At 33.2% G+C, this 21444-nt stretch overlaps 1 protein-coding gene across 4 annotated transcripts in view; it reads right to left on the minus strand.

The window, feature by feature from the left end:
• Nucleotides 1-7575: 7575 nt before the first annotated feature.
• Nucleotides 7576-21444, minus strand: part of Otogl (otogelin like) — a 124998-nt gene continuing 111129 nt past the window's right edge. For all 4 annotated transcript variants that reach the window (XM_048804626.1, XM_048804619.1, XM_048804614.1 and 1 more), the window contains 7 exons: nucleotides 19871-19934; nucleotides 18669-18847; nucleotides 18096-18200; nucleotides 16289-16408; nucleotides 14582-14627; nucleotides 10064-10143; nucleotides 7576-9397 (listed from right to left, as the gene is read on the minus strand). In XM_048804626.1, the coding sequence (XP_048660583.1) occupies nucleotides 9197-9397; nucleotides 10064-10143; nucleotides 14582-14627; nucleotides 16289-16408; nucleotides 18096-18200; nucleotides 18669-18847; nucleotides 19871-19934 (795 nt within the window). In that variant the 3' untranslated portion in view covers nucleotides 7576-9196. The remainder of the gene's footprint in view (nucleotides 9398-10063; nucleotides 10144-14581; nucleotides 14628-16288; nucleotides 16409-18095; nucleotides 18201-18668; nucleotides 18848-19870; nucleotides 19935-21444) is intronic.

Below are 21444 nucleotides of genomic sequence, written 5' to 3' on the forward strand. Positions count from 1 at the left end.
ATAAAGCATGAGAAGTATTATAAGAATTAATAAATGGGGTGGATTCAAACTAAAAAGCTTCTTCTCAGAAAAAGAAATAATCAATGATATGAGAAGAGAGTCTCAGAGATTGTGAGAAAATCTTTACCACATGCACCTCCAATAAAGCATTAATCTCCAGGATATATAAAAAACTCAAAAACCTTAACACCAAAAAAATAATAATAATAACCCAATCAATAAAGGGTCTAAGGATCTGAACAGACACTTCACAGAAGAAATACAATAATCAACAACTATACAAAAAATATTCAACATCTGTAGCAATTAGAGAAATACAAATCAAAACTACACTAAGATTTCATTTCACTCTGTCAGAATGGCAATCACCAAGAATACAGGCAACAGTGAAGGTTGATGAGGATGTGGGGGAAAAGGTACACTCATACATTGCTGTTGACACTGCAAATTGGTGCAACCACTTGGGAAAGCAGTATGGAGATTCCTCAGAAAACTTGGAATGGAACTACCATTTGACCCAGCTATTCCACTCTCTGATTTATACCCAAAGGACTTAAAATCAGCATACTACAGTGGTGCAGCCATGTCAATGTTTATAGCAGCTCAACTCACAATAGCTAAACTATGGAACCAACCTAGGTATCTTTCAATAAATGAATGGATAAAAAAAATATGGTATATATATTCAATGGGATATTACTCAGCTTTAAAGAAGAATGAGATTATGGCATTTGCCAGTAAATGGATGGAGTTGGCGAATATCATGCTAAGCAAAATAAGTCAATCCCCTCCCCCAAAAAAACAAAGGCCAAATGTTTTCTCTAATATGCAGATGTTAATTCACAATGGGAGGGGGAACTAGAGAAGAACAGAGTTGGCGTAGATTAGGTAGAGGAAAGTGAAGGGAGAGCAGGGGAGAAGATGTGGGGATAGGAAGGATAGTAGAATGAAACAGGCATTATTACTTATGTATATATATGACTGTATAGCCAATGTGATTCTACAACATGTACACTCAGAAAAATGAGAAATTATACCCCATCTATGTATGATATATCAAAGTGCATAAATGTATTCTACTGTTATGCATAACTAATTAAACAAAAATTTAAAAATTTACAAAGGAATAGAACTGCTTATACATTAAATTAATCATATTTAATCATAATTTAATAGTCAAATATATACTTTGGGATAATTTTGGTTTTTTTATCCTTTGACAAAATTATTATTTTCCCAAGCATCTCCTTATCTCTTTTTAAAATCCTGTTTGTTCATATTCCAATATAAACACCTGCTTATTGAAGAGAATTTGGAAAATAAAGACAAGGACAAAACAGGAAAATTCACCCATAATCCCATCAGCCCAAGACAGCCAGTGTTAAACATACTCATGTATTTCTTCTTAACATATTTTCTGTGCAAAGTACATATATCTTTCTTAAAACTATTGGAATAATATAGTTTTATATCTTCTTTTGTCACACAGTGAAGAATCTTTGAAACATGGTTTTGAATTATGCAAAATATCCCATTGTAAATGTCATAATTTATATAACAATTACCAAACTATGCAATGATAAAATATTTAAGTTGTTTCCAATTTTTGTACCATGAAAAATGTTCAAATGGGTTTTCAAGTTTAAAATTGTGCATCATAAACACTCCTTAATGTATTCCTGCTAATGTTGCCCTAAAAGTTGCAAAAACAAGCAAAAAGCCCATAAAAACAAAACAAAATAAAATCACAAACTAATTTCTTAAACAGAACCAAGTTAAGAAGACAATCTCTCCACTTCCAGTTCCTTAACTCATAGAGTTTGGAATCTATACCTACTGGTCTGAGACTATGTTGTTACATAACTGCATCTTTCAAAAGTAGCTAATGTGTCTCTCCAACTATCTCCCTGGTCTTTCTATATCTACTCAGAGATAGAAAACTAAAGGAAAGATGCAAGCTGCAACTCATGATATTTTTGTGAGTTGGTCACCAACTCAAATATAGTAGGTGATAAAAGTGTCAGGAAAAACAAAAATAGTTAAACTTTGCATGAAAAGCATACATTGTGACAATGGTGATATCAGAGAAGCATAAGGAGAGGTGGAGAAGCTGTCACTTCTATATCTCTAGAAATGTTAAGAAGTTCCAGCTAGAAAGTGAAAATTAGAATAGTAATTGATGTTATAAATCTGCCAGCTGAAGATGTAAGAATAAAAATCATACCATTCTTCAAGCATTAGTAGAATATAACCAAGGGAAATTCACATAACCTAATCATTAATAAATAGTAAAAATCACATGAAAATAAGCCACAGAAACCCATAATATGTTACTGCAAAACAAGGAAAGCAAATATCCTGAAAAATAAAGGGAAGAACCAATCAACTAGGGTAATCACCCTTTTGCAAAATTCAGGGGAAAAAAATAATCGGAAAAGTGTTTGGTATTCTTTGAAGAGAATAAAATAACTTCTACAAAACTGTAGAAAATATTGAGAGAAAAGGACAACCAGGTAGAGATGTAAAACAGCTTGGAGTTAAAATACTTAATGATATTAGAAATCACCTAAGAAATAAATGCAAGTAAACTGTGAATATATATTTGCAGAATTATAAGCTATGTTGATGGAAGCAAAGAAGATGTGAATAAGTACTATGGAAGAAAAGCTTGAAAACATTTACAATTATGCAGAGAAAAAAAGAGATGACAAAAGTGACAGAAAATATCATAGCTATAAAAAATATATAAACATGATTAATACTCCTAAACATAAAATCAGATTAAATAAAATGAAAGCATATCTAATAAAAACATACTGGCAATAGAAAAATATATTATCTACTGTTAGATAAGAATTGTGTGAAGAGATTTAGAAACATCCTAATAGACATCAAGGTTTGAACACTGTGGCAAACTCTAATATACTAATACCTACAAACTGACATCTTTTGCTTATTGTATCAAGCAATTTATCTGTTCCTATCTAGTGTTGATCATGATAAAGGAAGCAAACTCTTAAATACTGTTTGTGCAAGGAAAAAAGTGAATTCAGCAGTTGTAGAAGCCAAATTTGACAAAATGAATAGAAAATTTTCAAATGACAATGCTATTTAATCCTTCAATTCCACTTTATGCTGAAGGACTTATAATAGGAAAAACATAGAAATAAATAAATATCCATTGACAGACTGGTTTAATATTATATTCGCTTAATGAAACACTATAGAGCATAGATCTCTGCTGCATAAAAAGCTAATAAAACTGAAGTTTTTTAAGAATTTAAAAATTATGGAAACAGTCAAAATCAAGACAGATTGGGAGAAAGGCAAAATTAACTAAAAAGGCAGTTGTTTACATGGTTACATTATTTTTTCTCTCACCTACAGTACATAAGAGTTTGTTTTTCACTCTTCTTCCCCACATGGCATAATTACCAGTTAAGTCTTTGTTGATTGAATAAGCTAAAAAAGGTGTCTCATCATTGTTCTGAGCCTATCAAGAAATACATGAAAGTGTGTGTGTGTGTGTGTGTATGTGCATACACTATACATGGTGTAGACAGCTGTCACCTACTGAAGTGGGGTGGATTCTGGGAGAAACTGATTTGAGGGAAGAGAGGTGAGGCAGGGGACAAACAAACTGAACACAAGTCACGCTGTTAGCAAATCACAGACCCATGGAACACAAACTTCTTGAAAGGCCAAACGGAACCACAAGCCCTTGGAGCAGTGGAGAGGAGTGAGAAGAGCAGCGAGAGGGAGCCATTCACCTGCTGGCTCCTGGGCCTGCCACTCTGGGCCAGAGTTCACCTCCTCTGTTCCAGGATGCTTCCCACAGTTCATGAGGGCCTTCACCGGGGTGGGTGTTTCTTCCAGGCCCAGAAGCGGTGCGGGAAGCCAGAGCACCTATGGCTGGCAAGCGGGAAGGAAAGAGTCCTCCCTCCACACAGGAGGACTGGGCGGGGGGGGGGCTGGAGTTGTGGCTCAGCAAAAGAGAGCTTGTCTAGCACGTGCGACGCCCTGGGTTCGATCCTCAGCACCACATAAAAACAAAGAAACAAAATAAAGGTATTGTGTCCAACTACTTCAAAAAAATAAATATTAAAAAAGAAGAAGAAGAAGAAAAAGACTGGGACTGAGGTCACAGAAGGCGAGTCACTGAAGTCCAGGTCTGCGCAAGGCCTGCTGACTTAGCGCCCTCAGCGCGGTGGGCAAGCTTCCGTGAAAGCGCATGCGCGGCAGGTCCACACCACCAGCTGGGAGACGTGCGCATGCGCCTGAGCTAATCTGCGAATGAGGACAGCAGGAGAGGAGCACAAAAGGAGTCAGACATATCAAGCACCAAACACCGTCATACCACCTCAGTATGGCTTTTGTCCATATAAAATAATACCAGTGAGCTCTACCTCTGTAAATGCAGTGACTCCTCATTAGCACTTCTTCTCCATTCCCTTGTATAATCTTGTGTTCTTGGAGTTTCTATGAACCCCATTAAGGTTTCAAACTCTATTTCAACCTCTCTGACCATTCTTTCCCAGACTCCTTCCTTAACTCTTCTTTCCAAAATGACCTCTAAACGTCTTCTGTCCTTAATTATGCGTCCTGTTTTCTTTCACTGTACTCTCATGCTATCTAACTTCATTCTTGTAGCATTACGCTATTTCTGTTTTACCAAATCCTCTAGATATTTCTCATGGTCGTCTCTTCTTGCCACCAGACCTAAAGAAAGGGCCACGTTCTAATAATCCATTCAGTCGTCTAATAGCCATATCAACATGACCAGAATTGAATTCTAGATCTTCCCTCTTATCCCCAAAAATGTTCCTTTCTCTCCAAGGTTTTCATTCTCCATCCACCCATCTGCTCATCAAATGCAGAGATATTCTCAAGACGGTTTGGGGTTTTTTTTGTTTTTGTTTTTTTTCACCACAATGATTGTCAAGGACTTTTGTCTTTACCTCCAAAATATATCTTGAATACTACTTATTCTATCAGTACTCACTACCATTTCTCCCCTTTTCTACAGCAATGGCATCTTACCTATCTCTCTGCTTTTATTTGGATCTGCAGTACATCGTAGCCACATCTTCTACAATACATGCCCCACTCTAATTACTCCAAAATGCACAAAAACACTTCACTGTCTATCGGTTCCCTGCTTTACCCGGTTCTGCCCTCTCACAAGTCCTTAGTGTGTGCTGTTCTCTGCTGAAAAATGCTTTCTTGGTTGACTCTACTTGTCCTATGCATGGCTTACTTTGGAGGCTCCCCGGTACTGTCCACTTAGTCTAAAGTAGATTTTGCTGTCACTTTCTCATCACAACCTCTACTCTTGCATCATAGAATTTGTCAGAATTTAGAATTGTTCATCATGTTAAGTGAAATATCTCAGGCACAAAAAGACATATACCACATGTTCTTACTCATTTGTGGAAGCTAAAAAAAAAAACCTGATCTCAGAGAAGTAGAGTTGGAACAGTGTCCTTACAGAATGAGAAAGGTGGTTAGATAACAAATACCAAAATATAGTTAGATAGGAGGTATTCATTCTGGTGTTCTATTGCACAGTAGGGTAACTATAGTTTACAATTTATACTATATTTTAAAATAACTAGAAAAGTCCAACAGTTCCCAACACAGAGAAATAATAAATGTCTGAGAAGACAGAAATGCTAATTATTCTGATTTGATCATTGTACACCATATACATGAATCAAATTTGTACTATACCCCATAAATATGTACAATTGCGGTGCTTTGTTGCACAACTATTATGTGCAAAGCACTGGGAATACAAAAAATAGTGACACTGTCCGAAGTAAATACATGCTAGCACAAAAAAAGCTCACAAATAAATAGAAAATCACAGTGAAATATATGTCTTTGCTGAAAATGTAACAGAATCCATTATAAAAGAACTTAAGATTGTTTACTTCTTTATATTAGTATCTATTTACTCTATATTTACTTTAAATATTCAGAATATGTGATGTATTCATAGTTTAATAAGTAAAAAAGTTATATTAAGGTCCACATGGCAAAGCCTTGTTTCCATTCAGTCTCCATCTGCCCTGATCCACCTCCACTATTTATTTGTGCCATATAGCCCATTGTTTACTACCCCAGGTAAATATGAAGTAAATAGGATTGCATTCTCTTATTTGGACCCCTATTTCTTTTAACAAAACCTAGCGTTCTACATGGGTTTTTTTGTTTGTTTGTTTTTGTTTGTTTTTGTTTTTTTGCTGTTCGATATTTCTATAGTATATCTTTTCAGTTAAAACTATATTCTAGAGATTGACTCTCATCAATATATAAATTTTCTTCATTCTTTCTCACAGTTGCATCGTGTTACATTATATGAATTAACAGTTTATTCCACCTCTGCTGGTTGATTCCAGTCTTTTTCAATCCAAACAATGCTGCAATTAACAACCTTGCAAAAGTACCATTTTGTGTTTGTACAGGTGCTTGTCTAGAATGTATATCCTAGATAGTTTGATCAAAACACAACATACCTCTAACATTAGTATATATCACTAGGTCTTCCTTAAGATTTCTATGATTTTGTGTCATCAGCAAAGACATATGAGAGAGCCTGTTTTCCCAGTATCTTAAAAAATAATATTATCAAACTTCTGCATTTTTACCAGTCCAGTAGGAGAAAAACTGTATTTCAGTGTAGATTAAATGTGAAGTGCTTTTATTAAAAGTGTGCTTTCTTGTTGTTGTTGTTGTTGTTCTTAAAGGGTCAACTAGTATTATTTATTTTTTCTTGGAACTATTAGTATATGACAAGTTTTTCTCATCAATTATTCCCTTTTGTGATTTTTCTCAGGAACTCTTTCCATGTAGGAATACTAGACTTTGTCAGTGACACATTGCAAATACTGTCTCTTTGGTTCTACTTTTTTTTTTTTTTTGCCATGAAGACTTTGCTTGTTTCCAATTTTCTTATTAAATTTATTTATCTTTTCTTTTAGGCTTCTAGATATTGAGTCAGAATGAGAACAGCCCTTTCCATCTAAGGTTATAATGAATCTTATAACTGTTTTAGAACTTCTGTCCTGTTGTTTTGGAACATTTGAATTACTGATTCATTTAGAGTTTATCCCAATCTCAGTGGATGTATAAATCCAAATTTCTCTGTCCCAGTGACTATCCTGTTGTCTCAACACCATTTATTTCTATTTATTTTCTATTTATTTCTCCCTTATGCCATTCTGCTGATTTGAGGGCTCCTTTAGCTTATACTACATTCCAATAAGTTTTGGGGTCTCCATTTGAACTTCCACATATGTACAGCTGGTTAAGGTATGCTTTCTCCCTATACTCTAAGTTAATGAAGGTGAGGGCTATGTTCATTTTGTTGGCCTATGTTCCCAGAGTTTAAAATAGTGCCGGTAACATGGAAGAGCCTCAGTTGTTATTTGTTATATTTGGTGGATATTCACAAAGTTCTAAAAGAATTTTTTCCTTTCCCCCCACAAATATGTTTAAAGATCATTTAATATTTTTAATTTAATAACAAATATTTCACAGATTGGAAATTTGAAAATGGGCAATAGATAATGTACAACATTACACACTTCTATTTGAGGTACATAACATTTTATCTCTTAAGTACAATGTTAATATTTTTAAACAAAAACATTTATTTCAATCAATATGTTAATAAAAATCAAAGAGATTGAAATGGTTTATGTCTACAGAAAACATTTATATTAAACAAGATAAATCATTTTTATACACAGTAGATGCAGGGACTTTGCAGATGCAATATTAATCCTTTTATCAATTTCTAAGTAACCATGGAGATCCAAGATAAATTGCAGTGTTTCTGGGAAGCATGATTGTGAAGTGGAAACATTAGTATGTGAAAGCAAATCACCTCCCTCAAGCCTGAGCCTAGTTTATTAGATCCAAGCATTTGCTTCTCACTGTCATTTTACTCTTCTCTTATTGATGCTGGACATCTTTTGCCCCTCACACTCAGTAAGTACTCCTTTCTTTACTGAGGAAGAAACTGAGATAATTGTGTGCTCTAGGTGGCAAAGAATTTGTGAACTCACAAAGACTTTAAGATATATGCCTTGCAAATGTCAATAATCTACTGTATCAAAAAGTGTAGCATCCCATTGTAAAATTATTAATACATTCAGTTAGTTTCGATTCTCTCTTTATTGGCAAAGCAGCAGCATTAATGGCAAAATAGCACTCAGTTTCAATAGTACGTAAATACATCTTAAAAATCAGATGTCAGTGATACAGTAATTATCTAACTAAATGTTAACTAGTAACAATTTTAATAGCAGTTTTAATGGTACAAAAAATAAAAGCTAAAGTTATCCTTCTTCTATTAAGAAAATGATGCTCTATTTCCGTGCTCCTTACTACTGAGATAACTATTAATGTATATGAAGCATTTTTATAAACATATTGAACTTAAAATTTTTAATAATGTCCAATGAAAACTCCTTAAGAATTAAAGATTCTAGATTTAGACACCTTACTAAGCTGTTCAAAATAAAAGAACATATGATAGAATAAGAGGCCTAGAACTTAATCCAGCTGTTAACATGAATTCTACACGTTGTTATGCTGAATGAATTTACACAAGTCATAAGTATTTTCTGGTTATCAGTTACACCAGCAAAACGAGAGGACTTTGCAATAAAATCCCTAATATTCATTTTAGTAACCTAAAATCCTATAGCTTTATGATCTGTCTCTAAATACACAATTCTTTAAGGCTATCTAGCTGCCAATTTAACTGCTCACATTTATCAAACTAAACAGTAGAAATTATAAGATATCTTAATCTGTATAGGTTTGGAAAACTGCAAATTAAAAAAAAAAAACTCATGAGTGAAACTGAAGGAATTCTGCAAAATAGCCTTCTATTTAATGGAACCATTCCAGATTTGTGCCGTGCTGCAGTTATAAACATAATAGCATTTCAACTGAACAATTTATGATCATTTGATTCTCTAAAATGAAGCAATAAATCTAATAAATCTGATATTTGCCCTTGGAGCTGTATATATTTTGTACCAACTATAAAATCATCAAATCCCAGTAGTCTTAAAAACACATTATTGTCAAACAGTGTAAGTCTGCCAAGTGCCTAAATAATGGTCATAAAATTTAACTGAATTTGACATTATGATGTACAGAGTTCTTGGAATCCAAGATTTTAATTCCACTGGCATGTGCAGTCTATAGGTTCCTGGAGAGTGTACATAATTTCAGTGCCATTTCCTGAGCAATACAGAGGCACAGTCAAGTTTCGTACTCCATTTTCACGACAACATTTGCAGAATCTTAGGTGACTTTCAACGTTGATGTTATATATGGTAGCAGATGGGCATTTTCCATCACATGATGCAACATTTATCTGTAAGGAGATATAATAAGGAAAATTATCTTAAAAATTTAAAAACACTGATTATTATTATGTTCCATAAGAAGTCAGATGAAAGCAAGGCTTTCTTCCTTACCACTTTAACCCTCGATTTCCTGCATGTTAAAAGATCGTGGAAAATACAACATTGAAACTCACGGAAGTCAAGAGCTTTTCCATAATGATGTCCAAAATAGCAACACTGACAAAACTCAAAGCATCAAGTGTGCAAACATATCTAGATGGATGTGGGGGATATGCTAATCACAATCTAATCATTCTCTTGTCACTTGTGCTATGTCACAACTGAAGTAGGACATTGAATTGAGTCATTTGAAAGAGGGCAAACATGACTATGACTATTTTCATTGAGTAAAATTGCATAGTTAAGACAACGTGGTCAAATACATTTAGATTTAATTCCCATCTCTCTGGATTGCAATTATCATTTAGAGCTGTTGATTATTTATACTAAGAATAAGTCATACTTCTTCACAAAGAGAATATTTAATATTTGAATATAGGAATTCTCTTAAAGTTGAACATAGTATGTTGGCATTTTTTATTGGCATACAAATTTGTTAGTGCTATGGGTTAGTGACATATATGCTTCTAGAAAAGCACACGTTCTTTGTGTAACAAATGATATTTTCCACTTACAGAGCTTTGGCTTACACAGTCCTGTTTCCTTATGACTGATTTAATCGTCACTTTCTGGCATATTCTTTCTTCTCGTTTGCCTGATAAAATACAGAACACATTTCATCAAAGGGCCATGTAAAATTGTTTCTTAATTTAATTAAACATCGTATATTTAAATTTGAAATTTTATATATTTATATAAAATATATTCCAGTATTAAAAGATATTTAAAATTTTACTTTACACAATAATTTAATTAACTAAATGAATAATTTAAAATTTAAAATTCCATTCCATATGCAATATTTATTTTTACTTTCTAAATAAATTCTTATATTTTCTAGCTTTATACTTATTTATTTCTACTTCTAAACTTCTTGGTTTATAATAGATATCATTATCATAAATCAAAACTATCTCACACATATAATAATGCTAAAATGAACCTATATTGTAGTATATGTGTATATTAAATTAATTTGGGAATGAGTCATGATATGTATAAGCATATATATAAATAATGCATAAACACATTTACACATCAATTTTAAAATACAAATTAAGAGATTTAAAGCCACATTATCTTAGCAAATATTAACATAAAACAATGCAAAAATGCAATGAATTATTTAACAATCATACTGAAATGTGTGGATGGGTCATCCTTGATTTTATGGCTTTGTGATGATCTTTTAGGATTTTAAGTGAAAATATTTTGTAATCATTCATGGTACATTTGTGTATGACAGATTGTCACTAGATTATGCACCCAAGAATGTATGTATATTTAATATTGTATGGTAGTGGATATAACTCCTGAATCAGAATGTAAAGGTCCAGGATTCTCACTTCACTTGTTACTAAATTGCTCTGCCACTTTAGGAAAGTCACTGAATCATTCTGTTGAGTTTCCTTATTTGCAAAAGGATGGAATTATATTACCAATTTTCAAATGAGTTTAGTCATGAAGTCTTCATCTGAAATAAAAGCTTACGTGAAATCCCATCATATAAAGTAGACCCTGATTAAACCATTCTGGTTGAAGGAGAGATGAGTAGCTAAGACTGTTTAGAATTAACCTATCCTTGTCAAGATCACCCACTACCTCCAAATTGCTGAATTCAAAGCCACATCTCAGTCCTCATCACTTCTTGGCAGCATCAGATCCAGTCCATCACTCTATCCTCCTTAATTCATTTTGCTCCTCATCAGTCTCCTATGCTGATCCTTCCTCTTCCCTGACGGCTCTACTTCAGCAAGGCCCAAGGCTCAGTGCTGTTGGCAGAGCACAGATTATTTTGTGTCTTGAGGTGCTTTCATCAGTAATTACTTCATTAGCCCTCCTAATCTCTTGTAAACCCAATGCAAAGGAATAGTCAAGAAAGAAATCATCTTTACCATGACCTAAAAGTTACCTTACCCTCTTTTGTCTATCCCTCTCCTTCCCTCACTCTGTGTTGTAGCCATGCTTTGCTATTACCTCTACTTTGAACTCTTCATTTTTTGCATGTCTCCCTTAGGACACTCAGTCTCTGCTCAAATGACATCTCATTAAAGACACAGTTTCTAAGCCCCAATTTATATTAGCAACCCAACTACTCTTATTCTCCATCTCTTTAATTTGATGCTATTTTTATTTGGGGGGTGGGGTGGGGGCGGGGTACCAGGTATCCAACTCAGGGGCTCTCAACCATTGAGCCACATCCCCAGCCCTATTTTGTATTTTTTTAGTTAGAGACAGGGTCTCACTGAGTTGCTTAGCGCATCACTTTTGCTGAGGCTGGCTTTGAACTCACAATTCTCCTACCTCTACCTCCAGAGCCACTGGGATTACAGACATGCGCCACTGTGCCTGGCTGGTGCTGTTTTTTTTTAGACCACTCATCACTACTTTATACATCAGTATATATGTGTGCAGTTAATGTTGTTTTTCCCCTTTTCTTGGTAATATGCACTATCCATGCAGATATTATTTCATTCATTATTATAGTCCCAGTGCCTGAAAGGGTGTCTGGCACATGTAGGGGCTCAATACAAACCTGTTTGATAAATTCATTCATTCAACAAATGAAACTGGGACAGCATTAATTCATTGTTAGCAGAGTCTGTTTGTACTAAGAGGCATTTCCTATTCATTCCTCAGAGACCTTACTGTGACCCATTTTGTTAAATAGCGTCTGCTATAATATCCAACCTCCATAATTTCTCCAACACAGTCTATTCACCCAAAAGCACAGACCACAGACCAGGTTCTCTAAAGCCAAAACAGAACTACTTCACAAGTCCTTACATATAAAATGAGAGAAACCAATATGGATTATCATTGATCTATAACTTTTAAGAGCCAGGTAGATTTGAAAGATCTTGGGTCCAGGCATTGGACAGGTCTAAAGCCATTACTAAGGAGATCAACTTCTGTTGATCTCACCTGTAGAGGGACCATCCTTACCTCCCAGAAGGCTGAAAAGACTAACTATGATCTTATCTGTAATGGGTTTAAGAGTGTCAATGTGTGGCAGGTAAATGGTTGTTCATTAGATTAGTCACACCAATATCTCCCCTCATATAAAATAAACATTCTCACTTCTCTAATAAATAACATAGGATTATAAAAACCAGGACCTCACATTATAACATGCTAACATGCTTCTCTCTGTGCCTGCATCTCATCCCTAAGAGTCTAGACATGGAAGAAGTAGAAGAGAAATAAAATATAAACCTCTTCAGATTTTACAGTAAAATTTCATTCCTTGAACTCATGATACAATGACTATTTGATACACATTAGTTTTCATTTGATTCAGCAAAGACTGAATGAAAAATAGCTATTTCTAATGAATAGAAAAAAAGTAATTAGTGTGTGTCTAAGATCTCCAGTAATTAAAAATACATAAGTGATTTTATGCTATCCTCAATGTCCAAGCAATATAACTCTTATCAGCTGATCTTTGACCTCCAAAGATTCCTATGCCCCTTAGAACTTTAGAATGTGACTTCATTTGGACACAAGGTCTTTACAGAGGTCATCAAGTGAAAATGAGATCATTAGTGAGCTCTAATTAATATGACTGCTGTCCTTACAAAAAGAAACTTGGAGACAGTCACATGAGGAGACACCATGTAAACACAGAGACAGCCATCTACAATGCAAGGAGACAGAACCTTCCCTCACAGCCCCAGTTAGAAAGCCTCCCTGCCAACATCCTGATTTTGGACTTCTAGCCTCCAAATCTGTGAAGCAATAAATTTCTCTAGTTTAAGCCACCACTTTGCATTACTTTGTCACACAGCTGCTGTAGAAATTAATCCAATGACAAGTTAGTCATCAATCCATTTTATGTTGGACTATTTGCTTTTTTTATATATATGCTTGTTGAATTTGGCTTTTCAGACATCATGCAAATACAACTTGGTCATATATAGTTCAGCACCTCCTCAGTCACAGAAGTTTGATAAGAACAAGTTACTTAACTCTCTGAGTTGAACATCAGGATACTTTTAAAACCTATTTTATTGAATTTTCATAAGGAATAAATATTGTGCAGAAAATTTAAGAGAGTTTCTAATTTTAAACTATTATTATGTTCCATGGTATATATCATAGCTCTGTTGCAACATTATTTTAATGCATTTTAACAGTCTCTTCAGTAAGACTGTACAGTTCTGAATAGGTAAGACTACTCTTACATATTTATGGGATTTACCACTTCGTGAAATTCAGAAATTTCATTTGAGAAGCATGACAATTTGTATCTAAGAATCCAGCCCTACATCATGACATTATTAACCTGAACTCTTTTGCCCTTTTCCTCAAAGCATCCTCAGCAACTTTTAAATTACTATCGCAATTTTCTAAGACCTTCCATTTTTATATTGACAAAAATTCATAAACACTTTTTAAAAAAAGAAAAATAGTTGCATGGATATGCCTCTATTCTATTTTAGTCCTTAGAATATACAAAATCACTATGAAATAAAACCTTATAATTCAAACAAACAGAAAATATATCACATAACTTTATTATCAATATAACGATGGGAACTTTTATATGTACTATTTAAATACACTTCACTAAAATGATATTTCCCAAAAGTATAGAACCACAGACATGTTCAAATACACCTGGAATACATTGTACTATTTGTGTCCTTACTGCAGTCTCAAGGCCATTCTCACCATTACCTGTTTAACTTTATATAGTTCAGAATGTTCCAAGAAAATTTGACCATGATGCACTCATAAATTTAAAATCTATTAAAATCCTATGCAATCCATTTTGGGAGATTCCATAATAAAGAAATTTCTAACAATAAACTTAAAATTTATCTAAATTTAAAACATTGTATATAAACTGCAGAAGATAAAGATTAAATTAAAAAGTTATCAACCACATGATAATGTTGTTGAAATAATGTACTTTATAAAATCTGTTTTCCTCTGTAACATAGGAATCGAATCCTATGAGAAAAACACAATCACCGTGAGCAATTGAAACTAATCTATCAAGTTATTGCATGTAATATGTCTTCACTTACAGATCTTGCAACAGCCTTCATTATAAAGCTTTACAAGTCCTTCATTCTAGGAAAAGAGAAAAAGAATAAAGTAAAAAAAATACAGTTTATGTATTTCTTCCTAGACCAGAAATTGGAAACTTAACTCTTCACAATTTTTTTAATCAAATATCACAAAGCCTTTATTGAAAGGTGATTGGAATTTAACTGTTTCTAATAAGAATTTCTTAGGAGCAGATATTTTGTTTAAAATCATATTATTTCTACATTAATAATGTGTAAAATAATGCAAAAAAACATACTTCTTAAAAAAATGTTTCAAACGCTTCAAAATATTTTTACCAAAGCAAAATAATAACAGATAAAAATAGATGTTATTATATTTTTTCAACTCCTCCAATCTAAACTACCCTTTTAGACTAAATTGAGTTTATCAATATAATTGTTAAATACCATATCTTTTTCTTTAATATCTTATTATTCATAAAAATTCCATTCCTTATGGTGGCTCTTGTGTAAAGCTCAATTAACAAAATCTTATTGATTAGCTTTTATAATTCTCATAGTGATTACTAATTGCTTTTACTTACTTTCTAATTGTAACTCAAATAAAAGAGCAATTTATTCTTTAAAAATGAGTCTGTGAAATACGATGATGCCTAAGTTTAATTCCAGTGCTTTAATTCTGTGACTTCAGTCCATGTTAAAGTTAGTTGACCAGCCATCAGCAGTAAAAGGGGGTTTCTTAGAAAAATAATCAATGGAACTATGTTATTTTTCTATAAAACTGAATGAATTTCACTTTTAATTATGGATAAATATTGCCTAAATAATTAAAAACATAAAAATTAGGTCTGGGGATGTGGCTCAAGTGGTAGCGCGCTCGCCTGGCATGCATGCGGCCCGGGTTCAATCCTCAGCACCACATACAAAACAAAGATGTTGTGTCCGCCGAAAACTAAAAGATAAATATTAAAAATTCCCTCTCTCTCTCTTTAAAAAAAAACATAAAAAATCTTTTAAAATAAAATTTATATCAGTTTTTGAAATCCATTCTCTCAATAGACTCTTCTCTGAGAGAATAGATAATTTGAAAGGCAAAGGTGAAGAACCAACAATGCTATACTAAGTCCTCCAGTGGCTTGTGCTCAAAGAACCTAAGGAAAGTATCACGTAGGCCAGCATGTATTAAAAAGTGAAATGAGCCAGGCACTGTGGCACACTACTTTAATCCCAGAAACTTGGGAGGCCAAGACAGGAGGATCATAAGTTCAAAGCAAGTCTCACCAACTTGCTTTGTCTCAAAATAAAAAATAAAAAAAAAGCTGAATATGTGGTTCAGTGGTTAAGTGCATCTGGGTTCAATCTCCATACCAAAAAAAAAGTGAATGACATCATGAATCTGGCCATTTGACTACCAAAACAATGGCTAAACTCAATTATGAATCTGTATTACAAGGAGGGCTAGGTTTGCTGAGCATAGGACTTTTCAATAATCTTTTGACTACACATGAAAACCCAGAGATAGCAAAGTGTCCATTCAGAGAGTCAAATCTGGATCACCATATAGAACTTAAAATAGCAAACTAAGGAAATAAAATAGAACTTTTATTTAGGCGAAAAAATAAAGCATGCACTATAAAATATACACCACAATATAAGTATGACCTCAGATATTTTTAAATTATAGTTAATACAGAGTTTTCTTAGACATAACGAAGTACCAACCATTTTGCATTCGGTCTCATTAAAAGGGGGACAGACCATACTGTAGTTCAGAATCATTGCTCCTTCTTCAGTCTTAACACACTCATATGTGCTGCAGTTATAGTGCCAAGTATTTCCCTCCTAAAAAAGAGAGAAAGAGAGAGAGAGAGAGAGAGATGGAGAGAGAGAAGAGGGAGAGAGAAAGAGAGAGAGAGAAAGCTACTGTTGAGTATGTTAAAATCGGCTTACTTTCTTTTTTTAATTAGTTGTTCAAAACATTACAAAGCTCTTGACATATCATGTTTCATACATTTGATTCAAGTGGGTTATGAACTCCCATTTTTACCCCATATACAGATTGCAGAATCACATCGGTTACACATCCACGTTTTTACATACTGCCATACTAGTGTCTGTTGTATTCTGCTGCCTTTCCTATCCTCTACTATCCCCTCCCATCTTCTCTCTCTACCCCATCTACTGTAATTCATTTCTCTCCCTGGTTTTTCCCCCCTTTCCCCTCACTTCCTCTTATACGTAATTTTGTATAACAATGAGGGTCTCCTTCCATTTCCATGCAATTTCCCTTCTCTCTCCCTTTCCCTCCCACCTCTCGTCCCTGTTTAATGTTAATCTTCTTCTCATGCTCTTCCTCCCTGCTCTATTCTTAGTTGCTCTCCTTATATGCTTACTTTCTTAAGTAAACGATTTCCCATCTTACTGAATCAACTTCAAAAGGATGCAGAGAACTTCTTGTGGAATAAATGTTCCATCTGAAAATGTCTCCAAATTTACATAAAACTATTGAAAATACTTGTTTGTGTGTTTGTGTTTGGTTTCATAATAGAACAAATATGTAATTGTGAAATAAGGCAATAGAGAAGAAATCAGAAAATAGGTATCACTTTCTACTAAAAAAATAATTATCTAATCTGACCAAGTCTCAAAGTTCTTACTCTGACATTTCCTCACTAATTATAAAAAAGCAAATCATATTACTTATACACCTCTTTTCTTGAAATTTGTTTATTCTTCCTTCTACTCCCTTATCAGAAAAAAATTTTAAAAAAATTGGATGATAGTGCTTATTGACCTATGATTCTAATTTCATATACCTTTGGTTATTATAAAACTTATTCCTATTCTTTTAACAAATACATAAATATAACATTTTGTTCCTGGTTTCAGAATTCCTATTTAGAAATAAAGTCAGCTGAAGTAATTATTACCCAAGTATTGGGCTATAGTTAATCTATATCTTTATTTTGTAAGCTAAATTTTATAATTATAGTTAAACTCTGACTTGAAGACGCCATGTAGACCAGTAAAACATGTTAATAAACCTGACCACTTTCTTTTCTCTAGATTCTATCTCAATTTGTGAGTAACTTCCAGTCTTCTGTGAATGTTAATTGGAAATGATACATAAGTTCTGGCATAAAAGAAGATAAAATATTTTAATTCAGAAAACACTAATGTCTGGTTTATTAAAAAAAAGTTAGCAGTTCCAAAGAAATATTTTCTTTTTCATTTATATGTTTAGAAATCATTATTTCCCATAGCCCATTTCCCACATCTAGGAGAAAAAAGTGAAGACACTAAAACATGTTTTTCTTTTGATAATAGAAATTATCAAATGCTTTAAAATGTAGCAAATGTGTGCAGTGTGTTAAGTGCACTGTTATGGTTATGTTTGTTATATGTATATGTATATATGTATATATGGGTGTGTGACACTTTTCAGATTTATGTAACTCAAGAATGTCATCTTCAAAAAGCAACACAAAGATATACCTTCTAAAGAAGGTAAGAAATAAGGAATGCATACCTCATATATAACTGATGTTCCATTTTCCATATGAAACTTGCAGGATACATTTTTGCAGGTTCCACAACAATCATAATCACTTGGGGATGGAATGTACACCTGGTGCTGCATATGGTGACAGTACATTGAGTTAGCACACAACAATACAAACACTTTTATTGAATTAGTTCTGGAGCTGTTTCCCAACATAATTATATGCTCTCTCAGAACAGCCATAAGCATTTCTAAGGTTGAGTTTGAAGAGCTTTAAATAATAATTGATTTTATATAACCATATTAAAAGTGAAGTCGATGTTAACCTTTACACCTAGCAACCAAGACTCATCAAGAAAGTGAATGTGATCTCAGGTCAAGCAAGCTGGCAAGTTGTAAATAATAAGACTCCTGAAGCTCAAGGTCATACATAGGAAAGTGGAAATCTGCTTTAAATGAGTGTGTTATTACATTATAGACAGTTAAAGAACTATTCAAGAGTACATTTTTAACTCATGGAGTATTCACTAGTTTGAATTCTGCAGCTGCCAATTTTAGATTCATTAACTCTTATCAGAATGACTTATAAAGAATACTTACAATATCACATTCTTTTGAACAATTCACCATCGTAAAATTCAAAGTGTGAAACCCTGTGTGGTTATCTTTTTCTTCCAGACACTCAATTTTATAACAAAAGTCCCCTTTAAAATACTTTATCATAGATTGTCCAGGGTTCAACACTGATGCTTCTTGAAATACACACACATCATCCTTTTCTAAAGTATAAAAAATAATATGAAAATAAAATGTTATATTAATCAATCAAATAAACTTACATTTAAGCCTATGTTTTCATGCGATATGCTAGTTTTTTTCAAAATCAAGTAAGATTCTTACACATTGGTAATAACTCTAGAATATTAATTAATAATGAATACAGCACATTCATCCCTTATAATTCAACTTCCTTCAAAATCTATATTTTGTATCAGGTTTCAGAAATATGAGATCCCAGTGAGGGGCAAGCTACTTGCTGCTTTCTCTTTAGGACACAGCACAACCACTGATGGACATGGATGCGGACAGAGGCTACATCTAATTCATGAAGTTGGGATTCTGCAGTGTTCGTGATTTTTAATGCTTATTTGAGAGCAGTTATTCAGTTTTTAGTGTTACAATATAAATAGTCATATAGATCATATTTCCTGAGGGAGAGAGCTAATTTAATGCACTACTGTGTCTTTAAAAGTGGTAAAAATTAGAGTGAGCTGGAATATGATATACTTAGCACAGCTTATATGATATACTTAGCACAGCTTTGTGCCTCTCCAACTCTGAACATAAGCTTTCTCTAATATAAAAATACAAGAATTTCAAGCCATTGAGCAAAAGTTTTACTTCCTATTATCCTGCTACTACTTAATATGAACACTCTTTATTTCATAGAAAAATCAAGTTTACTTATGCTTTACAATGTTGACATCAATCATATACAACAAAGGGAAAAAACCTCACACAATTAGATATTGTCTGTTTTTAAAAATTAAATATAAACTGATATCAACTTTAAAATCCTGTGAAAGCTTTGGAAAAAAAAACATTTTTCTTTCTTATTACCAAGTTCTCAGAACATTTCGAGATATTTCAAAAGAAAATTAATAGTACTTTTTTTACTCAAATATTGGTGATTGGTTTAATATGTATCTCTCTCAAAGAAGATCATTTTAAACTTATAAATAGAAAGCAACATATACCAAAATATTCATCTATTATTAAAAGTTATTTTAAAAAGTAGTTACCACAGATATACTGAAAACATCCACAGTCACTCTGAAAGTTATGATCTATTGCAGTAAGTTCTCCCTATTAGAAAGAAATTATTATTATTATGTGACTTATATAGCTTATTATGACAATTGTTAAAATACACATTCATTATAACATCTAATAGATGTCTTACCACACAGCTAAACACACAACAAGTGCTTGGCAAGATATTTTAGTGATTATGCTTAGGTTAACCTAGTGGTCATTTCATTAGTAACCCAGGGGGGTGGGTCACTCTGATCCATTGACTGTGGATCACTCAATCTCTTTAAGCTTTATTATTATTAAGGGAGAGAAGGTGGATAAGATGATCTTTGTGGTCTGTCATAACTTTAAAATTACATTGTTTGATTCTGAACTTCTAGAGGGCAACTGGATCTAAAAGAGTGCTTGACACCCTGGAAATGTTGCTGTGTGGAAATGTTTGTGATCTTCTCTGTAGAGGTGGTCCAGAACTCTGCAGTCTGCATCCAAACAAGGCTGATATGGCAGATAGAGCAGCAGCAGAAGGGTCTAGTGTAGCAGTTAATAGCATGGACTTGCGAACAGGACTGTAACCCTGTTCTGCCAATCCTGGCTCTGCTGTTCACTAGCTGTGTGAGCTACAGCATGTTACTTAACCAATGTGCACCTCACTTTCCTTATTGTAAAAGAGAGATAAAATATTGCTTGCCACCTAGTATTATTGAGAGAAATAAATGGGTCAATGTACTTAAAGGGCTTAGAAATAGGCTGACACACAGAAAGTAGTATATAATCTTCGACTGTTAGTAAATGTTATCATGACAGATTCTCATATTTTGCCCTGTAAGGAATACCCAGGACCAGACCTAAATTTTTCTATTAATACATTATAATTATGCATAATAGTGGGATTAATTATGCCATATTTGTACATGCATTTAACATAATTTGATCAATCCAGACTTAAATCTTTGAGAATTACATTTTAAATATCAAATTTTCCTGGGTTTCTTTAATTTTCATATCACATTAGAAATAAAATGAATTTTATTCTTTACATAAGAAAATTATTCAAATCAATTCATAATAACATATAAAAGGCATTTCCCATAAGCTAATATCTTATTTTTATAGCGCCTTATACATTTTAGTTTCATTATCATTAATTCATTTGGTAATTTTATGACTTTAGTCAAAAGACATCATTCCAATGTTATTGGAAATAAGATGGAATTTTTAAAAAAAATTGCCAGTGCCTAAGCTAATCCAAAGATGAAATAAGGAAAAATTTGGCTAGTCCTAACTCTTTTAAGTAATTATACACCTGTTTTTTAATAATTAAAGCCACAGTGCTCATTCCCTTCTTTCAAGCTTAGCTTTAAGTTTTCTATTCTTCCCTATTTCATAGTCTATGCCTATTTCTTTTGAGATCTTATCCACATATTTAGTTACACCTTTATTCTCAATAATACCCACCTATAGGAATTATCCACTTGATTATTCTACCAATACTTATTATTATATCAAATATGATGGTATTTTTTTACTCCCATATAAGCATCTTTCTCCTTTAAAGTCAGTA

This window comes from Marmota marmota, unplaced genomic scaffold (assembly GCF_001458135.2).
Source record: "Marmota marmota marmota unplaced genomic scaffold, marMar, whole genome shotgun sequence".
NCBI classification, from domain to species: Eukaryota; Metazoa; Chordata; class Mammalia; order Rodentia; family Sciuridae; genus Marmota; species Marmota marmota.